Here is a 27,678-nt window from a genome sequence, read left to right on the forward strand (position 1 = left end):
TCTAGAGGCGATAAAATAGTTTCAAGGTATAATGTACAGACAAAGGTATGGTAGGATGTGAAAACAGTAGAGGTAAATCTATGTATTGAGTGATGATGAGAGAGATATTGTCTCTAGAAACATCATTGAAACCAGGTGATGTCATCGCATGTGTGGGTGGTGGAATTGAAAGGTTGGATAAGGTATAGTGAGCAGGGCTAGAGGATCTACAGTGAAATAAGCCAATAAACACTAACCAGAACAGCAATGGACAAGGCATATTGACATTAAGGAGAGGCATGCTTAGTCGAGTGATCATAAAGGTCCAGTGAGTAGAGGTTGGTTGGGGTCACGGCGATTCAGACAGCTATCCGGGACATCTGTAGCAAGCTAGCATAGGATGGAGGTCTGTTTTTAGCCACCTCGTGCGTTTCCGTCGGTAGATTAGTGGGGTTCCGTGTGGTAGAAGGGATCAATCCAATTGGCAAAATAGATATACACTGCTCAAAAAAATAAAGGGAACACTTAAACAACACAATGTAACTCCAAGTCAATCACACTTCTGTGAAATCAAACTGTCCACTTAGGAAGCAACACTGATTGACAATAAATATCACATGCTGTTGTGCAAATGGAATAGACAAAAGGTGGAAATTATAGGCAATTAGCAAGACACCCCCCAAAACAGGAGTGATTCTGCAGGTGGTGACCACAGACCACTTCTCAGTTCCTATGCTTCCTGGCTGATGTTTTGGTCACTTTTGAATGCTGGCGGTGGTCTCACTCTAGTGGTAGCATGAGACGGAGTCTACAACCCACACAAGTGGCTCAGGTAGTGCAGTTCATCCAGGATGGCACATCAATGCGAACTGTGGCAAAAAGGTTTGCTGTGTCTGTCAGCGTAGTGTCCAGAGCATGCAGGCGCTACCAGGAGACAGGCCGGTACATCAGGAGACGTGGAGGAGGCCGTAGGAGGGCAACAACCCAGCAGCAGGACCGGTACCTCCGCCTTAGTGCAAGGAGGTGCACTGCCAGAGCCCTGCAAAATTACCTCCAGCAGGCCACAAAAGTGACCAAAACATCAGCCAGGAAGCATAGGAACTGAGAAGTGGTCTGTGGTCACCACCTGCAGAATCACTCCTGTTTTGGGGGGTGTCTTGCTAATTGCCTATAATTTCCACCTTTTGTCTATTCCATTTGCACAACAGCATGTGAAATGTATTGTCAATCAGTGTTGCTTCCTAAGTGGACAGTTTGATTTCACAGAAGTGTGATTGACTTGGAGTTACATTGTGTTGTTTAAGTGTTCCCTTTATTTTTTTGAGCAGTGTAGTTATAGTGACCCAAGAAAAAAGAAAAAATTGTCCAATAGACTTATTCAGATAGCAGCCGATAAGACAAAAAATAAAAAATATATAAAAGATATGCGAAGAAAGGTGTAAATATATATATATATATATATACGGGACACGACAAGACAAGGAAAAAAAGACGTCTAACTGCTATGCCATCTTTGACGAACAAGGGATAATTTATTTATTGCAAAATTCCATTTGTGTGTGCATTCACACATGCATGCGTGGCTGTGTGTGTGTGTGTGTGTGTGTGTGTGTGTGTGTGTGTGTGTGTGTGTGTGTGTGTGTGCGTGTGCGTGTGCGTGTGCGTGTGCGTGTGCGTGTGCGTGTGCGTGTGTGTGTGTGTGTGCGAGAGACCTCAGAGAGCTCAAGGTTCAATGGTTCACATTGAGATGTTCTTCTTTTTCAATCAAGCTACATTTTATATTCCTGCTGGCAAATGGCTTTATTCAACTTGTTTGTTTTTGTCTCAACAAACCATTCATGTCCAGAAATCCAGGAGAATGGCATTGATACCAAGACCCTAAACGTACTCCCAAAAGAAATCAAGACAGAACTCCACACACACACACAAACACACACACACACACACACACACACACACACACACACACACACACACACACACACACACACACACACACACACACACACACACACACACACACACACACACACACACACACACACACACACCATTTGCATCTCAATTTGGGATCTCACTGCAATTCTTCCAGGGACTAGATACAATCATCAAATGACTGGAGCAGATTGAGATTGATCTTTGACCCACACTGTTTCAATAAACATCAAGATCATAAATTAATTTCCAGCAGCAGTAGATTTGTGGGAGGATAAAAACGTAAGCTGTTCTCCAAATTGGATTACTGAATTCACACTGGCAGAGTATTCCAGCCCGCTAGTAACAAACGTCATTTCAACGTCTATTCCACGTTGGTTCAATGTTATTTAATTGAAATGACGTGGAAATAACGTTAATTCAACCAGTCGTGCCCAGTGGGATGAGATTGAAACCCATAGTCAGTGGACTATACCAACCAGTCAGCAACTATTACCATATTTGTTCAAGAGATGTAAATATGGTTTGAAAGATTAAAGGGGCACCCTGGCATTTAAACATCAACAAACACAATGGAAACATCTTAGCTAGGCTAAATAGTTAGTTGACACATTTAATGTCAATTCATCACTTTATGTTCCATGGATCGATCAATTACATGACAATGACAATCAATGCGATTTCAGTTCACTGAGAATATAACGCTTTCTATTTAGAAAAACAGAAGCTCTTACTGTATTTCTTAAAACCTCTTTATAATCTATGTATTTTTCAACCTTTTGGTCTTTGTTCATTTAATCCATAGCCTTGGTAATGCAGCTCCCAATGCTCACAATAACATATTTGTTTTTCTGTTCAGATATGCTTGTCAATCATCCTTAATCTCCATCAAACACACCAACATGAGGACTGTTGGAAGACGGCCATAAGGCATGAATCATGACATGTGAAACACTGCAGCAGTACCACATTCTTATGATCTGTAAGAAGAACCCTTAATTATTTTATAGTGCAATCGAAGGTGTTTGCAAATGAATTGTACAAACGAATTAATCATTGGCACACGAGTCAAAACAATGAATTTCTGTTTAGGTTTTGATTTATGCGTCGTGAATGTTTTCAAATCCAATCAAATGTTATTTGTCACATACGCCAAATACAACAGGTGTTGGAAATGCTTACTTATGAGCCCTTAACCAACAATGCGATTTTTAAAAAGTAAGTAAAATGTGGTAAATAAACGAAAGGAAAAATAGTAACACAATCAAATATCAATAACGAGGCTAAATACAAGGGCTACCGGTACCAAGTCAATGTGTAGGGGTACGGGTTAGTCAAGGTAGTTGAGGTAATATGTATATTTAGGTAAGGGTAAAGTGAATACGCATAGATAATAAACAGAGAGTAGCAGCTGCGTATGTGATGAGTAAAGGAATGTGAATGTATGTGAATGTATGTGAGTGTGTGTGTGTGGTGTCAATATGCATGTGTGTGTGTTTTCTGTTTGTGTCCATGTGTCACGCCCTGACCTTAGATATCTCTGTTTTTCTCTATATTTTGGTTAGGTCAGGGTGTGATTAGGGTGGGTATGCTAGTTTTGTTTGTCTAGGGTTTTTGTATGTCTAGGGGTTTTGTATGTCTATGTTGGCCTGATATGGTTTCCAATCAGAGACAGCTGTTTATCATTGTCTCTGATTGGGGATCATATTTAGGTAGCCATTTTCCTCATTTGTGTTGTGGGATCTTGTCTACATTGAGTTGCCTGAGTGCATACCAGTAGCGTCACGTTTCGTTTGTTCTTTATTTGTTTTGGCGAGTTTCGATTTATTAAAATTATGTGGATCTCGACTCACGCTGTGCCTTGGTCTCATCCTTACGGCGAACGTGACACCATGTGTGTGTCAGTGTAGTATGGCTGGAGTGGCTGGCTGGAGGGTGGCTGGAGTCTTTGACAATTATTGGGCCTTCCTCTGACACCGCCTGGTATAGAGGTCCTCGGTGACAGAAAGCTCCGCCCCAGTGATGTACTGGGCCCTACACAATACCCTCTGTAGCGCCTTGTGGTCGGATGCCGAGCAGTTGCCATACCAAGCGGTGATGCAACCAGTCAGGATGCTCTCGATGGTGCAGCTGTTGAACATTTTGAGGATCTGAGGTCCCAAGCCAAATCTTTTCAGCCTCCTATCTTGTGTTTTGACTATGATAGGTCCTTAGTGATGTGGACACCAAGGCACTTGAAGCTCTCGACCCGCTCTGCTACAGCCGCGTCAATGTAAAAGGGTGTGCTCTGCTTTCCTTTTTCTGTAGTCCACGATCAACTCCTTTGTCTTTCTCAAGTTGAGGGAGAGGTTGTTGTCCTGGCACCATACTGCCAGATCTCTGACCTCCTCCCTGATACAGTTCTGGATATATATTCCAAACAAGTGATTTGTAAATTTTTTCATTTACATTTTAATCATTTAGCAGAAGCTCTTATTCAGAGCGACTTATAGGAGCAATTAGAGTTAAGTGCCTTGCTCAAGGGCACATGGACACATTTGTACCAAGTCAATTCAGGGATTGGAATAAGCAACCTTTCGGTTACAAGCACAACACTCTTAACCGCTGGACTACCTGCCGCCCTAACAAGTAATACTGACATATGATAACTGTGTTGGCTTCCTTCCCAAAAGAAGTTGCTACTGTATAGAGGGAACTAAGCAGAAAGGGACTGACTCGGGCAGCCCTGTAAAGGCACAGTGACAGGGTTGAGGGAACCGTTCCTGCTGAAGAACTTGGTGAAGGCCTCTTCTAGTGCATCCTGCTCTGGCACACCTCGCTGATAAAGCCCAGATGGACCAGCTCAACAGACAGTTCCTGTATATTCTCATTGGGTAACAAATCACAGCTTACAGTGCATTCAGAAAGTATTCACACCCCTTGACTTTTTCCACATTTGGTTGTGTTACAGCCTGAATTTAAAATAGATTAAATTAAGATTTTCTGTCACTGGCCTACACACAATACCCCATAATGTCAAAGGAGAACCATGTTTTTAGAAATTTGTACAAATTAATTAAAAATGAAAAGCTGAAATGTATTGAGTCAATAAGTTTTCAAGCTTTTGTCATGCCAAGCCTAAATAAGTTCAGGAGTAAAAATGTGTTTAACAAGTCACATAATACGTTGCAATGACTCACTCTGTGTGCAATAATAGTGTTTAACATCATCTTGTTACCTCAGTTGAGCAGTGAATTTCAAACACAGATTCAACTACAAAGAACAGGGAGGTTTTCCAATGCCTCGCAAAGAAGGGACCTTATTGGTCGATGGGTAAAAATAAAAAAGCAGACATTGAATATCCCTTTGAGCATGGTGAAGTTATAAATTACACTTTGGGATGGTGTATCAATACACCCAGTCACTACAAAGATAGTCTGTCCTAAGTCAGTTGCTGGCGAGGAAATCAAATCAAGTTTTAATCAAATTAAATGTTATTGGTGGTATACATATGTTTAGCAGATACTATTGCGGGTGTAAAAAAATGCTTGTATAACGTGAGGGAGGAATGGTGAGGCCAATGGTGACTTTGAAACATTTACAGAGTTTAATGGCTGTGATAGGAGAAAACTGAGAATGGATCAACAACATTGTAGTTACTCCACAATACTAACCTAATTGACAGAGTGAAAAGAAGGACGCTTGTACAGAATAAAAAATATTCCAAAACACGCATCCTCTTTGCAATAAGGCACTAAAGTAAAACTGCAAAAGATGTGGCAAAGAAATTAACTTTATGTCCTGAATACACAGCGTTATGTTTGGAGCAAACACAACCCATCTCTGAGTACCACTCTTCATATTTTCAAACATGGTGGTGGCTGCATCATGTTATGGGTATGCTTGTCCGGCCAGAACGAGGAAGTTTTTTTAGGATTAAAAGAAGCGGAATAGAGCTAAGCACAGGCAAAATCATAGAGGAAAGCCTAGTTCTCTCTGCTTTCCAACAGACACTGGGAGACAAATTCAATAACCTAAAACACAAGGCCAAATATACACTGGAGTTGCTTACCAAGATGGCAACAGCCAACATGACAGAGCTTGAAGAATTAAAAAAATAATAATGTGCAAATATTGTACAATCCAGGTGTACAAAGCTTTTAGAGACTTACCCTGTAATCGCTGCCAAAGGTGATTCTAACATGTATTGACTCAAGGGTGTGAATACTTATGTAAATAAAAAATAAAAAAATGTTTTAATGTGCTAAAATGTCTAAAAACATGTTTTCACTTTGTCATTATGGGTTATTGTTTGTAAATGGGTGATAAAACAATCTATTTAATCAAATTTGAATTCATGCTGTAACACAACAAAATGTGGAATGAGTAAAGGGGTATGAATACTTTCTGAAGGCACTGTAGGTGTCTGTTCAGTTTGTCCTCCAGCTTCCACAGTAGTGTCAGATGATGTTTTGCACTCTCCTCCACCGGCTCAATATTACACTGCATCTGAACAACCTTGCATGTCCGTAGTTTAGCCAGACTGTTCTCACAGACTAGACGTAACATAGTAAATGTAAATCCACGACACTCAAATTAGTATGATATGTTACGTTTGGTATGGTTACGTGAGACTGAAGGTTACTTAAGGCAATAACAAAAGAAGGGTGGTTGGTCTGGGTGCATGGGTGGTCATATAACACAAACCTCAAGCAATCCAAAGGTTGGGTGTTTGAATCTTATCACATACAATTTTATGCAACTACTTACTACTTTATTGCTACTTTGCAACTACTTAGCATGTTAGCTAACCCTTCCCCTAACCCTAACCCTTTTAGCTAACCGTTTCCCTATGATCCTAAACCCAACCTTAAACCTTTAACCTAACTCCTACCCTTAACCCCTAACCCCTAGAGCTTGCTAATGTTAGCGTTAGCCACCTAGCTAATGTTAGCCATGACAAATTGGAATTCGTAACATATCATACGTTTTGCAACTTTGTAACACATTGTACATTTTAAGAATTCGTAAAATATTTGATTTGATAGAGGGGGTGACAATGGGGGATTTGACGGGGGACTACTGGGGCTGCTGGCGAGAGGGCAGACCGAACGCTACGTTGTAGATACCATTCCCGACATCCTCCAGGAACTTATCCAGTTCCAAGTCAGGAAACTGAAACAGCTTGACCTGCACGCCCGCCTTTATCTCAGCGATGATGAGGTTGGGGTCTATGTTCTCAGTGATCTCCTCTAAGGCATTCTCAGGGATCATATGCTGGTGGCTAACGATGCAGTGTGCAGCTAGCAGCTTCAACAGGGGCACCTAAAACAGAGCCTGGTGGAAAAGCAGCTCTCTGGGTGTAGGTCTCTTAAACAGGTCAGACTCCAGAAACTTCTGAATAAACTCCCCCTGTAGGGGATCTTCCAGTGACTGTATGACGTTGTTGATGCCCTCCTGTAATTGGAAGATTCTCAGTTTCCCTGGATCTCCAACACTGCCATCTCCAAGGCACACATCCCAAAGGAGTAGATATCCACTGCAGTGGTGACATCTACAACAGTTCCATATTCAGGGGGTGAAGAAGTGCAGGTTTTTCTGTTCTTTTCTGCAGGTCTTCACACGGTTGTTGATGGTGTCTGGAGCCACCGATACTATCTTGATGAGTCCGTTGTGTTGGATGAAGATGGTGTCACAGGTCAAATGCACTCAATGCATATTGCAGCAGAGGAACAGTGTGTGCCTGAATCCCTCTCCTTCAAATCAAAAAGTTTCTCATACCACATATGAAAATGTAATATGCAAATGTACTACCGCCCTTGTCCCTGATACCTCTAATCAAGAAAGCTGCTTATGCAGAGTAGGTCTGTGTCACGAATGGCATTCCATTCCCTATAGGGCTCCCCATAGGGCTCTGGTCAAAAGTAGTGCACTATCGGGAGTAGGGTGCCATTTGGAATGCACCCTAAGAGATAGCGATCCAGGCTTCTTCGCCTGGCTTACTTTGGGGATATCTTTATCAAATGTCCACTGTCACAAATTCAGGTAGACTCCGCCAGGTGACACGATCATTAATTTTCATGTGTCTGATTTGCCTGACGTTGTGAGAGCCATTTGTGATGGAAGCTGTGAAATACAGTTTCCTTAAGGTCAGGAAGATTTCAGAGCTTCAATTCAGAGACGACTTGAGCCTTACATCAACACCTACCAGAAGAACAAGACATGGGAAGTGATCCATTTTGAAATGACAAGACATTCACATTGACAATTGATACAGTGGGAAAATAAATGACACTGTCATTTCCAAGAACTATATTACATTTCAAAATAACCCTTATTCATTTCAGCCATTGCAGTAGAATACGTTATGTGAGTACCTGGAACTGACTGGTAACCTCAATGCATGTGGTAATTGAGGACTTATGTGTTCTCTTCATATATTTTCTCAAAACTTAATTATCACAAGGTTGAACCCTTGAATAACGCTATTCCTGTATGTAACACATAGTGTTGCTGAAATGCCATGACGTATTACCATTATTTTTACAAGCTACAAACTAGTTTACCCTTTCAAAAAATTTGGAGAAATGCGTTAGGATGACCCCCTATCCCAGCAGATAAAACGTAACTTCCAGGAAAGCATTTTGCTGTACTAGTGTTTGAACAAAATATGAGATGATCCTCACTGAAAAAACATCCGTTCAACCAAAGGAATTTCTTTTTTTTGAGAGGGGCCTTGCAAAACGACACTTTAGAGTATGACCAAAAGCTCTTGGACAGAAGAGAGTGAGGTTGGGGGCCATGGTGGATGCCCTATGCTCCCAAGGGGACCAAGACAATTAAGTCAAGTCAGAGTATGACTCAGTAATCATCAGTACTGAAGCAATACAGAATAAAAGTGCACCAATCAACTATAGACATCTATGGATATGATGACTGCTGAACATTTGAAAGACCAGTGCTTAAGTGTTTCGATCTGCTTCCTGTTGTTCGTGTATCTGTTGAACTTATTTGAACCGAGGACCTATCATGCATCATATTCACTATGTAAATCACTGTGGGAACATTTTTGGGTTGTATAAACAAGGTTTGACTTCTCATTTGCTTTCTCCTCTGATTAGCTGTAATTAGTGTTTAGAGCTCATGGATCCTTGACATCCCTCAGGCTACCCAGAAGACTACAAACCCGAGACTGAGAAGCAGCATTTCCACTCAGTTACAGCTTGCATTTCAAGACATACACAGAGTAGCCTATATTTACCTACATTACAGGATAGAGGGTAGGCAATATATCACTATACGTCATATTCATATGGCACAGCGTATGATTGTTCACAGTGCATAATCACATAGCGTACATACAGGACATCATCTTTGTTAGAGGGTATTTTGTGTGGCTAATAATGGATGATTGGTTCTGTGCTGGAATGATATATTATTCATGGTCAATAACTTCCACAAAGAATATTATATAGTGTGATATAACTGATATGATAAAGATACTATTATTGTGATTTAAATCATGTAATAAGGAAATGGATGTCTGTATTTTCTTTGCGCACTTTGCCTCTCACAGTTGTGGGATAGTCCATGGTTACATCGAGCAATATGGTTACGTGGGGACGTTAACTATGCCTTGAGGTTATTGTCACTTCTCTGATGTCATATTTGGGCTGGATGGGGGGGGTTGTTGGGTGGCGTACTGGGCGGGAGTGGCTCGAGTCTCCGCCGAGCCGCGGTGCTGTGATTGTTGCTCACATACTCCACTCTACAAAGTTTGGCGAGCCATAACCTTCTGAAATCCAACAGCAAACATATTTTCGTTCAGCAAAAATTCCATATTCTACAAACACAAGAAAGGAACAGAAGGAACTAAAATCCAGAGGGTAAGTTACCGAGGGCCCGGATGGGTGAAATTACGCATTATGCATTACGCTTTAATTGTTAATATCACATTAAAAACAGGATTGATTTGACCTGTGTATATATATATGAATTTGAACGGCATATAATAAAAAGTTGGTTTAATTTACAAAATATGATCATTTGACGCATATCTTCAACTTTCTCATTGTTATTTGTTCTTCTTTTTACGGGCTTACTTCACGCATAGCCAACAGCCAGTCAAAGGCATATGCCCTTTTCTCCTTTTCGTTAGGTGGTCAAACATAACCAAAAATGGAAGGCACCCCGGTTGACATTTTCAAAGACGACAAGTGCCTCTTGGCGCTCGCCGAAGACTGTTATATGAATTCTACTTCGCAGTCTGGATTTGCAGCAGGTGACAATCTGACTTTGGACTCTGACGGGGAAGAGGAGTCAATGTCCCCAATAATCCCCATTATCACAGCTGTGTACTCCGTGGTGTTTGTGGTGGGCTTGGTGGGCAACTGCCTCGTCATGTATGTTATCATCAGGTAAGGTTTATTATAATTGATTTGCACACTCATCTCAATTTTGCATTGATATCAATTGCCAATATATAGGCTATTGCTAAAGAGTTTAGGCAAATTAACGGTTACACCAAGTATGCTAAATTTACAACATTTCAGTAAGATGCCTATGCATACACCTTACCACATTTTCGCACACAAAATGAAACTAAAAAGTTTTGTAAAATTTGCAACACTTGTGAGCCACCCAGTGGCAGGTGCATGTTTAAACCTAATAGTACATGTACAATCACTATATGATTTGTTAGGGTTGATTATTTCTGTTTCAATCATAACATACTGCGCAGTTCTATTGGAGGGGAAATCCTTGTTTACTATATGGCATTTTACAATTGGAATGCGACATCTGTTGGGGCAATGTTCAAAAGTATTTTAAATGGGTCAATTAACTGTGTCAAGACTATGAGAAATCGTGTCCTTTGGGCAGAGAGAAAGCGTATTAATTGCATTTAAAACCAGTGGCGCTCTATCATGTTGACAGGGTTGCTTGCACTTTGTTGGCTTTTAATTATGGTGTGTAAAACAGATCAAACAGTGCTGGTGTCATACGCAGTGCACCAACGCCACACAAAGCACTCACGACTAGAGACAATTACCTCAAATCAGATTGATTGCACATTATCTTCCGGTGAGCAAAATTCCGTATTTTAGACGTCCATGGTCGTCTGCGTCAGAACATGCTCATTGGGCTGTCATCCACAGGGCCTTTCCGTCACCTCCCCAAGTTAATTCCATTAATTAGTAAATAGCGATATACTCTCAGCTCTCTGTTTTATGTAGCCAGCTCAGTTTACAATTTATATACTTTTTTTATCTGATTGACGGATTTCCCCCCCCTTCTCAATAGAAGACAATGTGCTATCAGAGCTGTGATTTATTGTCGTGCAGGCCTAGATTCAATCAGATCGAGCTTTAACCATTGATAATCAGCATTGGCCGACATCCGCATAGCAGATGTTTTGGCTGTGTTGGAGCTGACATATCGGTGAGTGGCTGCTCTTGTTTGTCACAAACCACTCCCTTCCTTATTATCCCTACCGGGTTATATTTTTAAAACAGCAATGGTATGTGTAGAATCTATCGATGATAGGAATAATGACCGTGTGAAATGGGAGCATGTCCACGGTATTGATCCAAAAAAGCAACAGGCTCAACTAACTTCCAGTGGATCATATGTATGGTAACTGACCAATAGTCTATACCACTATACTGTATGTAGAATGCATTCGGAAAGTATTCAGACCCCGTCCCTTATTACACAATTGTACGTTACAGCCTTATTCTAAAATGGATTAAATACATTTCCTCATCAATGTACACAAAATACCCCATAATGACAAAGCGAAAACAGGTTTTTAGAAATGTTTGCAAATTCTTTAAAATAAAAAACAGAGAAACCTTATTTAAATAAGTATTCAGACCATTTTCTATGAGACGAAATTGAGCTCAGGTGCATCCTGTTTCCATTGATCATCCTTCAGATGTTTCTACAACTTGAGTGGAGTCCACCTGTGTTAAATTCAATTCATTGGACGTGATTTGGAAAGGCACACGCCTGTCTATACAGGGTCCCACAGTTGACAGTGCATGTCAGAGCAAAACCGAAGCCATGCGGTCGAAGGAATTGTCCGAAGAGCTCCGAGACGGGATTGTGTTGAGGCACAGATCTGGGGAAGGGTACCAAAAAATGTCTGCAGCATTGAAGGTCCCCAAGAACACAGTGGCCTCCATCATTCTTAAATGGAAGAAGTTTGGAACCACCAAGACTCTTCCTACAGCTGGACCCCAGCCAAACTGAACAATCGGGGGAGAAGGGCCTTGGTCAGGGAGGTGACCAAGAACCCTATGGTCACTCTGACAGAGCTCCAGAGCTCCTCTGTGGAGATGGGAGAACCTTCCAGAAGGACAACCATCTCTGCAGCACTCCACCAATCAGGCCTTTATGGTAGAGTGGCCAGATGGAAGCCATTCCTCAGTAAAAGGCACATGACAGCCCGCTTGGAGTTTGCCAAAAGGCACCTAAAGGACTCTCAGACCATGAGAAACAAGATTCTCTGGTCTGATGAAACCAAGATTGAACTCTTTGGCCTGAATGCCAAGCATCACATCTAGAGAAAACCTTGCACCATCCCTATGGTGAAGTATGGTGGTGGCAGCATCATGCTGTGGTGATGTTTTTCAGGGACTGGGAGACTAGTCAGGTTTAGAGGAAAAGATGAACGGAACAAAGTAGGAAGAGATCCTTGATTAAAACCTGCTACAGGGCGCACGTGATGCCTCGGAACTGAGCAGACGTTGACAAACCGAGCTCTTCAAAGTTATTCCATTATTACCTAAATAACAACGTTGAAACAATATTCTAACATCGGTTGAGAAATTGTCAAGAACTTACCTTCCCAAAGAGCCATGGACCTCCGGCCGAGAGGCAAGAAGGACGACCTAAACGTTGTTGATTCCCAAGATAAAGCTACAGCTCACAAGATTAGTATTATCCCTCATAACTCAGACGACAGTTCCAGACTCTTGCGAGCCTGCTAATTCAGACGACAGTTCCAGCCTCTTACGAGCCTGCTAACTCAGACGACAGTTCCAGCCTCTTACGAGCCTGCCGACATGCTTGCTTCTCTCCTCTGGGAAATTCAGGATGGTAACAAAGGTCTTTCTCTGAAAATTGACAATAAATCTTCTGAACTCCATTCTTCCATTGACAACCTGAAATCCTCCATGAATGATCTCCTTTTGAGAACGACTGAGGCTGAGTTGCGCATTAGCACAGTTGAAGATACCATCAGTCGACATGACCAGGTTCTGAGACAATTGCAGATGGACAATGCCTACCTTAAAAACAAGGTAGACCAGATGGAGAACCAGAGCAGACGTAGCAATATCCGTGTGGTGGGATTGAAAGAGGACAGCGAGGGCCGTGACCCGGTCCGTTGCTTCACTCAATGGATCCCGGATGTCCTAGGCATAATCAACTTCACCAAGCCATTGGAAGTCGAACGCGCCCACAGAACATCAGCACCGAAACCCCGGCCAGATGTTCCTCCACGAGCCATCCTGATCAGGTTCTTCTGTTTCCAGGACAGAGAGAAGATACTGCAACTCGCAAGAGCCAAAGGGGACATCACCATCGATGGCAAGAGGGTCAGCCTTTTTCCGGATATGAGCGCGGATCTCGCCAGACGTCGCAAGCAGTTCAGACCTGTCGCCAAAGCACTGAAGGAGAAGAACATCACCGGCTACCTCATCCACCCTGCGTGGATGAAAGTTCAGTACAAAGGCCGACGCCATCTCTTCAACACACCGGGAGAAGTGCTCACTTTTCTCAAAGAACTGAACCGCGTATGAATCAGGATGGTCTCTCTGGGGGATAAGATACAGTTTGTTCGTTTTTTCTTTTTGTGCTGTCCTGGGACGGGACTGCTGATATCTTCTTGGAATTTGAATTCGTTTACCCCGCTATCCGGTCAATATAATTGATTTGTACATTTTCAACTAACCATTTTTTTCCACCGGGGTGAGTCCTATTACATTTACAGGAGAGTATATTTTGGTTTAGTCAATATCCACTGTGCAAAGCAAATTAGTGTGCTTAGGCCCACTGCTTTCCCCCCCATTTATGTTTCTCCTCTCCTGAAAAGAGACTCAAGCAGCCCTTACTGTGTGGGCAGTAAATATTCAGCCATAAATGTCTATTCACAACGTTTGTTTTCAACTTAGAGAGCTTGCAGGTTTTAGTTTACGCCAAGGTTTAGCTAGTTAAGAGCAAGATGGATAGCGAGCAGCAACGTATCTCTACAAGTGTATTCATGTTTGATTGTTAGGATTGTGGTTTTAGTCTGAAAATCGGGGTGGGTGGGGGTTTCTGTTTTTTTTCTTCTTTTTTTCTATGTTTATTGTTGTTTCCCTGTTTTTTCTCTTTAGGAATAAAGAGACACACAGGTCACTTCAGTTTTCAAACTAAAAGTTGAAACATTACCTGACTATTTACATATGAGAGATTTCCATTCGGTTATATATTTGAAACCCAACCTATGCTTAATCCACAAAAATATGTCACATCCAACGTCAAAGGTCTTAACAGCACGATTAAGAGGAAAAGAGTCTATACATACCTTAAGAAATTAAAGGCTGACATCGTGTTTTTACAAGAAACACATCTTACAGCCAGTGAACACAAGATATTGAAGAGGGAATGGGTAGGACAAGTTTTTGCGTCCTCTTTTCACTCCAAAGCAAGAGGAACTGCAATTTTGACAAGTAGACACTTCTGCGTCAATAACACCATCTCTGCTCTCTCGGGCAGGTTTGTTTTGGTGCAGGGGCATATGTTTTCGGAGTCTTGGACCTGATTGAATATTTATGCTCCCAATTTTGATGACCATATGTCTTCCTTCAGGCTGCTCAAGCACCACCAGGATGGCTACTGGCTGGAGGAGATTTACATTTTTGTTTAGATACAGTTCTTGATAGGTCCTCTGATAAACCCTCACTTCTTACCAAAGCCGGCAAGCTCACCATGTCATTCATGAAAGATCTCCATTTGCTAGACATCTGGAGACAGTTGCACCCACAGGATAGGGACTACTCTTTTTTTTCACACCCAGACAACACACACACACACACACACGCATAGATAACTTTTTACTATCGACCCAACTGTTTCATAGAGTGTTAGATATCGAGTATCTCCCCAGATTGCTTAGTGACCATTCTCCTCTGGTATTATCTATCTCCATACCAACCAAGGTAAATAGAGCATATAGATGGAGACTAAATTATACACTCCTGAAGCAACCTGAATTTTGTGCATTCATCAAGGAGCAGATCAATATTTTTTACTTTGACAAACAAACCCTCCGCTCCTGACAGTTTCATTCTTTGGGACACATTGAAGGCCTATCTGAGGGGACAGATCATTTCCTATACTGAAGGGTTGAAGAGAAAACACGGTGCGGAACTGAGTGTCCTTCAATCTGAAATCTCCGAGCTAGAGAAAACCTACCAAAGAGGCCCGACTAAAGATCTATACAGGCTTTTGATAAATAAAGAACTGAAATATAATACTCTGAACACATATAAAGCTGAGAGGGCCTTCACTAAATCAAAACAGTGTTACTACGAGCTTGGAGAGAAAGCACACAAAGTATTGGCATGGCAACTGAAAGCAGAGGAAAGTAAGAGGACAATTAATGCTATAGAAACTCTTACTAATGAGATATCATTCGACCCTACTGAAATTAATGATACTTTTAAGAAATACTACAAAGAGCTCTACACTTCCCAATCAAGTGATGATCTATCAGAGATCGACTCCTTTCTCTCCTCTCTCAACCTCCCATGCCTGTCAGGGGAAGACAGCGAGCGCCTGAGTGAACACTTCTCAGTTCCTGAATTGTTGGAGGCCATTAAATCCTTACCTTCTAATAAATCTCCTGGGGAGGATGGCTTCCCTCCAGAGTTCTATAAAGAATTTAGGGAGCTGTTGGTCCCCTACCTTATGGAGGTACTTAAAAAAGCAGGGGAAGACAACTGCTTTCCAGAGTCTTTCTCTCAAGCATTGTCAAACCTCCCCAATTTCAGAATGTACTACTGGGCTGCACAGTCTAGGTTTCTGGCTCAGAGGTTTGACAATGGTCCCTCTCCCTCATGGTTGAACATTGAAAAGTTTGAGGTAAGTGATGACACTGGGGCAGAATTGTTTTACAAATGGGACAGAAAATCTATAAAAACCATCACAGACAACCCTTTAATCATACATTCTGTCCTGGCATGGTGCAAACTGCATCAGCTGTTCAGACGAGAGGGATTCCTTTCCCCTAAATCCCCTTTATGGAACAATAGATTGATTCCTATGTTTTTCCAGAATAGTAACTTTAGACCATGGTCTGATAAGGGGATCACACTTCTGGAACATTGTTATGAGGAGGGAGTTCTTATGTCTTTTGATCAGCTGAAACAGAAATACCACTTGCCTAACAGGGACTTCTTTAGCTACCTACAACTACGAAACTTTATTAGGGTGTCTCTCAAGGGACAATGGAACCTACCTAAGATGTCACCTATTGAACAACTCTGCCACGCAGACCAACCACTGTTCAAGACCATTTCCCGTGTTTACGATGCTCTTATGTCAGGACTAACACTGCTTGAGCTAGATAAACCCCGACTTAGATGGGGAAATGATCTGGGTATTAATCTTGATGAGGGTCTATGGAGTGACCTATGCAGGGATGGTGTTACTTCCACATTGAACTCCAGATACAGACTGATCCAGTTTAATTTCCCCCATCAGCTCTATATCACCCCATCTAGACTGCACAAGTTCAACCCTGATATCTCCTCCCTATGTTTTAGATGTGGCTCAGATGAAGGAACATTCCTCCATTCCACTTGGCAGTGTTCAAAACTACACGGTTTCTGGCAGGGGGTATGCGATACCATATCCTCAATTCATGGGGTTGCATTCCCTTTAGACCCGGAGGTCTGTCTACTGGGCAACTTTACTAACTTCAATCTTAGGCAAAGCCATACTATAAAGCTAACAGAAATATTGCTAGCGATTGCCAAGAAATGTATTGCCTTAAAATGGAAATCGGATTCCCCCCTACCAGTTGCAATGTGGCTATCGGAAGTTAATCGTTGTATTCCACTGGAGAAAATCAGTTACTGCTTGAGGAATAAATTAGAGCCATTTTACAGAATTTGGCAACCTTTTATTGACTATATGGAGAATCTCCCCCAAATCACATTGATTGAATCTCTATATAATCCGCACACAATGTTTCACACGTAATGTATAATATGTAGCCTACGGCAGGTCCAATGTCCAATGTCTCATTATTATAATTTTTTATTTGACTTATTATGACTTATTTATTGTATATTTGTATATATAATTATTATTTTTTATGCTCGCCTGTTACTGTCACTTTGACATATTGTTGTCTATTATCATTTCACTTTGGTTTTGAATGTTCTTAATTGGAAAATGCAAAAATAAAATATATTAAAGAAATTCAAAACCTGCTCCAGGACACTCAGGACCTCATACTAATGTGAAGGTTTACTCTCCAACAGGACAACGACCCTAAACACACAGCCAAGACAACGAAGGAGTGGCTTCAGGACAAGTCTTTGAATGTCCTTGAGTGGCCCAGCCAGAGCTCGGACTTGCACACAATCAAACATCTCTGAAGAGACCTGAAAATAGCTGTGCAGCAACGCTCCCCATCCAACCTGATAGAGCTTGAGAGGATATTTAGAGAAGAATGGGAGAAACTCCCCAAATACAGGTGTGCCAAGCTTGTAGCGTCATACCCAAGAAGACTTGGCTGTAATTGTTGCCAAAGGTGCTTCAACAAAGTACAGAGTAAAGGGTCTGAATGCTTATGTAAATATCATATCAGGTTTTTTTTATATACATTTGCAAACATTTCTAAAACTTGTTTTTGCTTTGTCATTGTGGGGTATTGTGTGTAGATTGAACAGGGGGGAAAATCTATTCAATCCATTTTAGAATAAGGCTGTAACGTAAAAAAAAATGGAAAAAGTCAAGGGGTCTGAATACCTTCCGAATGCACTGTATATATGGCTATAGCCTTGTCAGATCTTAAAGATTAAGTTCTTTAAAGGGGCAATCTGGGATTCAAACAACAAGGGCCAGCCCACCCGTTTTTGAGGTAAACAGCTGAGGAATGAGACTCGAGAAGTGTAACCACACTCATATGAGACAGAGTGATGGATGCAAGGACTGACCATCCATGAGATCAGCATTTTTGTTTTGAAGTTGAGACAGCTACTAACTGTTGAATTAAACTTTTGAGACATTTATAAGTTATCCTATTTTCTTCAAGAATCAAGGGCTATATTCACCGAGTGTAAAAAACACTAGGAACACCTTCCTAATATTGAGTTGCACCCCTTTTGCCCTAAGAACAGCCTCAATGGACTCTACAAGGTGTCTAAAGAGTTCCACAGGGATGCTGGCCCATGTACATTAAGTTGGCTGGATGTCCTTTGGGTGGTGGACCATTCTTGATACGTGAAAAACCCAGCAGCGTTGCAGTTCTTGACACACTCAAACCAGTGCGCCTGGCACCTACTACCATACCCAATTTAAAGGCACTTAAATGATTTGTCTTGCCCATTCACCCTCTGAATGGCACACTGATGAAGGAATTTGTTTCCTATATGTTCATTAACCAATTTAATTATACAAAGCAAACACTCTGTCCGTTTATAAGAATTTGTAAGATCCTTATTTGCATAAAATAGACATAGACCCGTGTCCAAATGTAATCAATAGTGTTTATTCTCGAGAGTACTCTGACGTGCATATACAAAAAACGTTATTTGTATCCCTTCTTTTACTAACTCACATACATACACACTAATCTGGTTTATCTCCTGAAGCCTTTTACCAGTTTATTACCCTTTAGCTGACAGTTCCAGACGGAAAACCTGGAGGGGGGCTCTCCCTGTCTCCTCTTATCTTCACAGAGTTATAGTTGGGTGGTTCAAACATAGCTTAATGATCCACAGAGTTTTCTTTAAGCACACACACAGACATTCCTTTCTAACCCCTCCCTAACAAATAATCCCAATGGTTAAATTTCTGGATAGAATAATTTAATCATTTATCTTAACCCTTGATAAAATATTCTAACACACACATACACAATCCACGTCTCAACTGTTTTAAGGCTGAAACATCATTATTGTCTCCTCCCTTCATCTACACTTTATGAAGTGGATTAAATAGGTGACATCAATAAGGGATCATTGCTTTCACCTGGATTCACTTGGTCTGTCTATGTCATGGAAAGAGCATGTTTGTACACTCAGTGTATAATGTATTTAAAAGTCAAAACATGTATTGAAAAGTATAAAGAATAAACCGTTTAAAGTAGATCGCTTACGTGTTTGGGACACCATTTAAAAGTATGACGGCTGCTAAGCTAGCCCTGCCAAGTGTCATTTTCTCCCCTAGTTACACATATAGTTTTTCAGAGATATCAAAAGACCTTGTATGATAATTTTGTATTATTTTTAGTCTGCCTCGTGTTGTTGGGGTTATCAATAGAAATTAAAATCACCAGCTCAGATGATGGCAAGATAGACCCTTTTCCTGCAGTCGAATGACAAAATTGCCCTCTAGTGGCCTCATGGATGGAACATTATTCATATTTTTCATAATTAAAAAACATGACTTCTTTTTTAAATGCTGAAAATCCAGTATTTCTCTGTCAAACGGTTTGGTTATATTTCAGTCTTTTGTGATGTATATAATGTCTAATATTGGGATGAACTCAAAATGTAATACATTTCAACTCTATATCTGACACGGTACATGTGAATTCTCTTTTTAAGACCATAACCTTGTGTGTGAGGTGTACACTTTTGTTTCAATGTAGATCTGTTTAAGACTACCAAGAAATCCTCTGTGTGACCCTGATTTAGCCCACTGCAGTAAAAGGTTTCACAGATGGAAAAGTTTTCCATTGGATTTCATTTCATTTAGTTCTTTTATTAGCTGTCAATAACAATAATCGCCTGGGTTCAAAAACTATTTGAAATCTTTCAAATACTGTTGGCATTTGCTCTAGTCTAGCCTTCTTCAAACCTCTCCATGGGGACCCCCAGCCATTCTATGTACAGGGCCTTCAGAAAGTATTCATACACCTTGACTTATTCCACATTTAGTTGTGTTACAGCCTGAGTTCAAAATGGTTGAAAGATATGTTTTATCTACACACAATTCTCCATATTGACAAAGTGAAAACATGTTTTCAGAAGTGTTTGCTAATTTATTGAAAATGAAATACAGAAATACAGTATCTCATTTACATAAGTATTCACACCACTGATTCAAAGCATTTTAGAATCACTTTTGGCAGCGATTGCAGCTGAGTCTTTCAGGGTAAGTCTAAGAGCGTTGCACACCTGGATTGTACAATATTTGCACATCATTTTATTAATTCTTCAAGCTCTGTCAAGTTGGTTGTTGGTCATTGCTAGACAGCCATTTTCAAATCTTGCCATTGATTTTCAAGATGATTTAAGTCAAAACTAACAAGGCCACTCTCGAACATTCAATGTCGTCTTGGTAAGCAACTCCGGTGTATATTTGGCCTTGTGTTTTAGGTTATTGTTCTGCTGAAAGGTGAGTTAATCTCCCAGTGTCTGGTGAAAAGCAGACTTAACCAGCTTTTCTTCTATTAATTTGCCTCTGCTTAGCTTCATTTCGTTTCTTTTTTATCCTGAAAAACTCCCCAGTCCTTAACGATTACATTCATAGCCATAACATGATACAGCCACCACTATGCTTGAAAATATGGAGAGTGGTACTCAGTAATGTGTTGTATTGGATTTCCCCAGAACATAACACTTTGTATTCAGGACAAAAAGTGAATTGCTTTGCCACATTATTTGCAGTAATACTTTATTGCCTTGTTGCAAACAGCATGCATGTTTTGAAATATTTTTATTCTGTACAGGCTTCCTTTTCACTGTCAATTAGGTTAGTATTGTGGACTAACTACAATATTGTTGATCCATCCTCAGTTTTCTCCTATCACAGCCATTCAACTCAGTAACTACTTTAAAGTCACCATTGGCTTCATGGTGCAATCCTTGAGCGGTTTCCTTCCTCTCCGGCAACTGAGTTTTTTGCAGTGACTGGGTTTATTGATACACCATCCAAAGTGTAATTAATAACCTCACCGTGCTCAAAGGGATATTCAATGTCTGTTTTTGTATTACCCATCTACCAATAGGTGCCCTTCTTTGCGAGGCATTGGAAAACCTCCCCTGTCTTTGTGGTTGAAACTGCGTTTGAAATTCACTGCTCGACTAAGGGACCTTACAGATAATTGTATGTGTGGGGCACAGAGATGAGGTAGTCATTCAAAAATCATGTTAAACTATTATTGCACAAAGAGTGAGTCCATGCAACTTATTATTTGACATACAATTTTGTTTTTACTACTGAACTTATTTAGGATTGCCATAACAAAGGGTTCGACTGACTTAATTTGTAAAAAAAAATCTAAAAACATAACTCCACTTTGACATTATGGGGAATTGTGTGTAGGCCACTGGCACAAAATCTCAATTTAATACAAATGAAATACAGGCTGTAAACAATCAAATTCAAGGGGTGTGAATAAAGTGGGAGTGGCGAAATAAGTGGGTGGATCATCGGCGATGGGTGTAACATCAGCGCTCTTTGATTGGTTAGACTCTTTTGATTGAGCGGCCTTGTTTTTAGTTTCTAAATGTGTTTTCATTGGTCAGTTCCTGTGTGGTGATACTGATGGTTTGTCAGGACAGTTGCAGTCCCGCAAAACGGTCTCTAAATTCTGCCCATTTAGCTGTTCGCTTTCCATACACCCACTTGTGTTGATACGACTGTATATGTTGACACACGCATGTTCCGGCAGCCATGTTGACTTCCAGTTACCCATGAGTCAAACGTCTGGGGGTCCCTGAGGAGAGATTTGAAAAATACTTCTCTAGTCTGCTTGATGGACGAGGTTAGCACTCGTCACTATTCTATCCTTTCCACTCTGCCGTGCAGGCAAGCTCAATCAAGCCCAGATAGAGTATTTAAGATGATTTCAAATAGTATTTAAACTTGGGTATGGACCTTACACATTCTACCCTACATTCTTTACTCTATGCTGTTTTTGAAACAGGTATACAAAGATGAAGACGGCCACCAACATTTACATCTTCAACCTGGCTCTGGCCGACGCCCTGGTCACCACGACAATGCCTTTCCAGAGCACCGACTACCTGTTGAACTCGTGGCCGTTTGGCGAGGTGGTGTGTAAGGTGTTCATATCCATCGACTACTACAACATGTTCACCAGCATCTTCACCCTAACCATGATGAGTGTTGACCGCTATGTGGCCGTGTGCCACCCGGTCAAAGCCCTAGATTTCCGGACACCCATCAATGCCAAGATGATCAACGTGTGTATCTGGATGCTGTCGTCGGCAGCCGGGATACCAGCACTGCTACTGGGGGGCACCCAGACCAACAATGGTGAGAATGCATGCAGACACACACACAGTCATGAATCACGCACACAAAAGAATGCATGCGCATGGATCCACACACGCACACATTGCCGAAGAGAACGTAATGAAAATTTGATGCACAGTTTGAGCTGGTTCATTTTATGCCTCTGTTTGAGTGAATCAATGTGCAGAAGTGCCCATCTAATCTCAGAACATTTCGGTCCTATTCTGTAGAGGGGAAGAATGATCAATCTAAGCCATGAGCTTGCCATTATCTATAAACCATATATTATTGTTTCTAAATACAGATGAAGCTGTGAATAAGTGGGAAAAAGAGGAAGTTCCCTGTTGAGTTTACATTAGGCATTCCATAACAGCACCGCAGAGTGAGAGATGAACCAGACACAAAGGGAAATGAATGTGTTCTCAGAACACTTTGTATGAGCCTAGGTGCATTTCATCGGTTCTCTCTCTTTCTCGACCTCCTCTCTCCTCTCCTCTCTCTTTCTCTTCTCCCTTCTCTCTCCCTCTAGGCACCACGGAGTGTGCCTTACAATTCCCGGAGCCATACGTGTACTGGGACACCGTGATGAAGATCTGTGTGTTTGTGTTTGCCTTCGTGGTGCCCGTGCTCATCATCACCGTGTGCTACTCCCTGATGGTGCTACGACTCAAGAGCGTGCGTCTCCTCTCGGGCTCCCGGGAGAAGGACCGCAACCTGCGACGCATCACCCGCCTGGTCATGGTGGTGGTGGTGGTATTTGTAGTGTGCTGGACGCCCATCCACATCTTCATCCTGGTCAAGGCGCTGGTGAGCGTTCCAGAGACCACCGCCGTCATGGCCGCCTACTTCTTCTGCGTCGCGCTGGGCTACACCAACAGCAGCCTCAACCCCGTCCTCTACGCATTTCTGGATGAGAACTTCAAGAGGTGCTTCAGGGACTTCTGCGTCTCGACAAAGCTGAAGAAGGGGGACAAGGGGTCGGGTAAAAACGACACCGTAAGGTCCCCGGAGGCCCCAGTTCCACTGGAGAACCCACACGGGACTAGAAAGCCGGCATGACTAACCATGGAAGTGTCTTTCATTTCTCAAGTTGGAAAGGAAGACTCTAATGATCTGGGCCTAACCCAGGCGATATCAGGAATGTGAGCACAGCAGTGCTACTGTTCCTCTGTAAATAGCTCCAACTAGATGACTGGTGTTCCATTGTTTCTCTTGCAGTTATTTGTTCCTATCTCACAATGGAGATTCGCTAGGATCACCTACTCTCGGAAGAACTTATCGAAAGCGGTTGTTGGAGACAGAGCCATAGAGCGGTGAATGAGGTGAGCACCTCGCCTCCTTTAAAGGAGCCACTCTCCCGCCCTCTGGTTATTCTCGCCTCTCTTCCACTCAAAGAGTTTTACTCTCTAGCTCACCTCAGATCAACAGGATCTCTGTTTTCCTGGTTAATGGCTCAAGTGAACTGTGAAGGATATCGCTGCTGAGCGTAGGTCTTCAGACTCTGTCAAGAGGTTGAGTACTGACCGGAAGGTTTTTGTTTTGTGCAGAAATGTGTTTTCTACTTCTCAGTCTCTGTTGGTAGCTAGCTTCATGGCTAGCTATTGAAACTTGGTTAGCCAACGCTGCAAGGCTAACTTGGCTATCTCGCTGAGAGCCAAGCTAACCTCAATAGCAGATCCTACCTGCAACACGGTAGCATTGCTAGCTCCCTTCTCTCGTCTAGTGCCCCCACTTGGTTTCCTTCAGCCAGCACTGAGCTAGCCACGCCACACCTTCACCAAGAGGTACCTGCTAGCTAACACCCCACTAGCCTTGGCTATAGCGTACTACTGTGCTCATTATTGCTAGCTGTTAGCCACAAGGCTTCTAACTAGCTAGCTTATTACTCTGTTTACATGAGCTACTATTTCCTAGCCACATGCCGCAAGGCTTCTAATTAGCTGGCCTATGCCGTCGTTACGTTGTTCTTACAAAAGATGTTGCTTTCTCCCCCTAGCAAGTTCCAAAAAGTGAAAAAAAGTTTTTAAAGTACGAAATATCAGAACAAGCAATGTCAAGAGTGAAATTAAATGATAAATATATATATATATATATACACTGCTCAAAAAAATAAAGGGAACACTTAAACAACACAATGTAACTCCAAGTCAATCACACTTCTGTGAAATCAAACTGTACACTTAGGAAGCAACACTGATTGACAATAAATTTCACATGCTGTTGTGCAAATGGAATAGACAAAAGGTGGAAATTATAGGCAATTAGCAAGACACCCCCAAAAAAGGAGTGATTCTGCAGGTGGTGACCACAGACCACTTCTCAGTTCCTATGCTTCCAGGCTGATGTTTTGGTCACTTTTGAATGCTGGCGGTGCTCTCACTCTAGTGGTAGAATGAGACAGAGTCTACAACCCACACAAGTGGCTCAGGTAGTGCAGTTCATCCAGGATGGCACATCAATGCGAGCTGTGGCAAAAAGGTTTGCTGTGTCTGTCAGCGTAGTGTCCAGAGCATGGAGGCGCTACCAGGAGACAGGCCAGTACATCAGGAGACGTGGAGGAGGCCGTAGGAGGGCAACAACCCAGCAGCAGGACTGCTACCTCCGCCTTTGTGCAAGGAGGTGCACTGCCAGAGCCCTGCAAAATGACCTCCAGCAGGCCACAAATGTGCGTGTGTCAGCATATGGTCTCACAAGGGGTCTGAGGATCTCATCTCGGTACCTAATGGCAGTCAGGCTACCTCTGGCGAGCACATGGAGGGCTGTGCGGCCCCACAAAGAAATTCCACCCCACACCATGACTGACCCACCGCCAAACCGGTCATGCTGGAGGATGTTGCAGGCAGCAGAACGTTCTCCACGGCGTCTCCAGACTCTGTCACGTTTGTCACATGTGCTCATGTGCTCAGTGTGAACCTGCTTTCATCTGTGAAGAGCACAGGGCGCCAGTGGCAAATTTGCCAATCTTGGTGTTCTCTGGCAAATGCCAAACGTCCTGCACGGTGTTGGGCTGTAAGCACAACCCCCACCTGTGGACGTCGGGCCCTCATACCACCCTCATGGAGTCTGTTTCTGACCGTTTGAGCAGACACATGCACATTTGTGGCCTGCTGGAGGTCATTTTGCAGGGCGCTGGCAGTGCACCTCCTTGCACAAAGGCGGAGGTAGCGGTCCTGCTGCTGGGTTGTTGCCCTCCTACGGCCTCCTCCACGTCTCCTGATGTACTGGCCTGTCTCCTGGTAGCGCCTCCATGCTCTGGACACTACGCTGACAGACACAGCAAACCTTTTTGCCACAGCTCGCATTGATGTGCCATCCTGGATGAACTGCACTACCTGAGCCACTTGTGTGGGTTGTAGACTTCGTCTCATGCTACCACTAGAGTGAGAGCACCGCCAGCATTCAAAAGTGACCAAAACATCAGCCAGGAAGCATAGGAACTGAGAAGTGGTCTGTGGTCACCACCTGCAGAATCACTCCTTTTTTGGGGGTGTCTTGCTAATTGCCTATAATTTCCACCTTTTGTCTATTCCATTTGCACAACAGCATGTGAAATTTATTGTCAATCAGTGTTGCTTCCTAAGTGGACAGTTTGATTTCACAGAAGTGTGATTGACTTGGAGTTACATTGTGTTGTTTAAGTGTTCCCTTTATTTTTTTGAGCAGTGTATATATACAGTTGAAGTCAGAAGTTTAAATGTATTTGGCTAAGGTGTATGTAAACAAAAGGTTTCACAATTCCTGACATTTAATCCTAGTAAAACATTCCCTGTCTTAGCTTAGTTAGGATCACCACTTTATTTTAAGAATGTGAAATGTCAGAATAATAGTAGAGAGAATGATTTATTTAAGCTTTTATTTATTTCATCACATTCCCAGTGGGTCAGAAGTTTACATACACTCAATTAGTATTTGGTAGCATTGCCTTTAAATTGTTTAACTTGGGTCAAACGTTTCGGGTAGCCTTCCACAAGCTCCCGACAATAAATTGTGTGAATTTTGGCCCATTCCTCCTGACAGAGCTGGTGTAACTGTGTCAGGTTTGTCGGCGTCCTTGCTCGCACACGCTTTTTCAGTTCTGCCCACACATTTTCTATATGATTGAGGTCAGGGCTTTGTGATGGCCACTCCAATACCTTGACTTTGTTGTCCTTAAGTCATTTTGCCAAAACTTTGGAAGTATGCTTGGGGTCATTGTCCATTTGGAAGACCCATTTGCGACCAAGCTTTAACTTCCTGACTGATGCCTTGAGATGTTGCTTCAACATATCCACATAATTTTCCTCCCTCAAGATGCCATTTATTTTGTGAAGTGTACCAGTCCCTCCTGCAGCAAAGCCACCCCCACAACATGATGCTGCCACCCCCGTGCTTCATGGTTGGGATGGTATTCTTTGGCTTACAAGCCTCCCTCTTTTTCCTCCAAACATAACGATGGTCATTTATGGCCAAACAGTTTTATTTATGTTTCATCAGACCAGAGGACATTTCTCCAAAAAGTACGATCTTTGTCCCCATGTGCAGTTGCAAACCGTAGTCTGGCTTTTTTAATAGCGGTTTTTGAGCAGTGACTTCTTCCTTGCTGAGCGGCCTTTCGGGTTATGTCGATATAGGACTCGTTTTACTGTGGATATAGATACTTTTGTACCTGTTTCCTCCAGCATCTTCTCTCACCGAAGTACGTTTCTCTGTAGGAGACAGAACGCGTCTCCTTCCAGAGCGGTATGACGGCTGTGTGGTCCCATGGTACTTATACTGCGAACTATTGTTTGTACAGGTGAACGTGGTACCTTCAGGCATTTGGAAATTGCTCCCAAGGATGAACCAGACTTGTGGAGGTCTACAATTTTTTTCTGAGGTCTTGGCTCATTTCTTTAGATTTTCCCATGATGTCAAGCAAAGAGGCCCTGAGTTTGAAGAAAGGCCTTGAAATACATCCACAGGTACACTTCCAATTGACTCAAATGATGTCAATTAGCCTATCAGAAGCTTCTAAAGCCATGACATCCTTTTCTGTAATTGTCCAAGCTGTTTAAAGTCACAGTCAACATAGTGTATGTAAACTTCTGACCCACTGGAATTGTGATACAGTGAATTATAAGTGAAATAATCTGTCTGTAAACAACTGTTGAAAAATACTTTTACAGACTTGCCAAAACTATAGTTTGTTCACAAGAAATTTGTGAAATGGTTGAAAAACTAGTTTTAATGACTTCAACCTAAGTGTATGTAAACTTCCGACTTCAACTGTTGTAACCAAAAAAAGTGTAAAACAAATCAAAATATATTTTAGATTTATAT

The 27,678-nt window shown here is 42.1% G+C and overlaps 1 protein-coding gene and 1 pseudogene across 1 annotated transcript; one reads left to right on the forward strand and one right to left on the reverse strand.

The window, feature by feature from the left end:
* The window catches only part of LOC129823300 (nuclear receptor-binding protein-like), a 38,332-nt pseudogene extending 30,325 nt beyond the window's left edge, over positions 1–8,007 (reverse strand).
* Positions 8,008–9,611: 1,604 nt separating this feature from the next.
* Positions 9,612–25,797, forward strand: LOC129822754 (delta-type opioid receptor-like). The gene is made up of 4 exons (XM_055881137.1): positions 9,612–9,779; positions 10,052–10,310; positions 22,049–22,401; positions 22,910–25,797. Exons 2-4 carry the CDS (start codon positions 10,072–10,074, stop codon positions 23,437–23,439), a joined length of 1,122 nt encoding a protein of 373 aa, XP_055737112.1. The 5' UTR covers positions 9,612–9,779; positions 10,052–10,071; the 3' UTR covers positions 23,440–25,797.
* Positions 25,798–27,678: the final 1,881 nt, after the last annotated feature.

The sequence above is a fragment of the Salvelinus fontinalis genome, chromosome 25 (assembly GCF_029448725.1).
Source record: "Salvelinus fontinalis isolate EN_2023a chromosome 25, ASM2944872v1, whole genome shotgun sequence".
Taxonomy (NCBI): Eukaryota; Metazoa; Chordata; class Actinopteri; order Salmoniformes; family Salmonidae; genus Salvelinus; species Salvelinus fontinalis.

Coding starts and splice junctions, on each gene's coding strand:
- LOC129822754 (XM_055881137.1), top strand. CDS start 10,072: ATGGAAGGCACCCCGGTTGACATTTTCAAAGACGACAAGTGCCTCTTG. Junction 10,311..22,048: donor GTCATGTATGTTATCATCAG/GTAAGGTTTATT, acceptor TTTTTGAAACAG/GTATACAAAGATGAAGACGG. Junction 22,402..22,909: donor GGGCACCCAGACCAACAATG/GTGAGAATGCAT, acceptor CTCTCCCTCTAG/GCACCACGGAGTGTGCCTTA.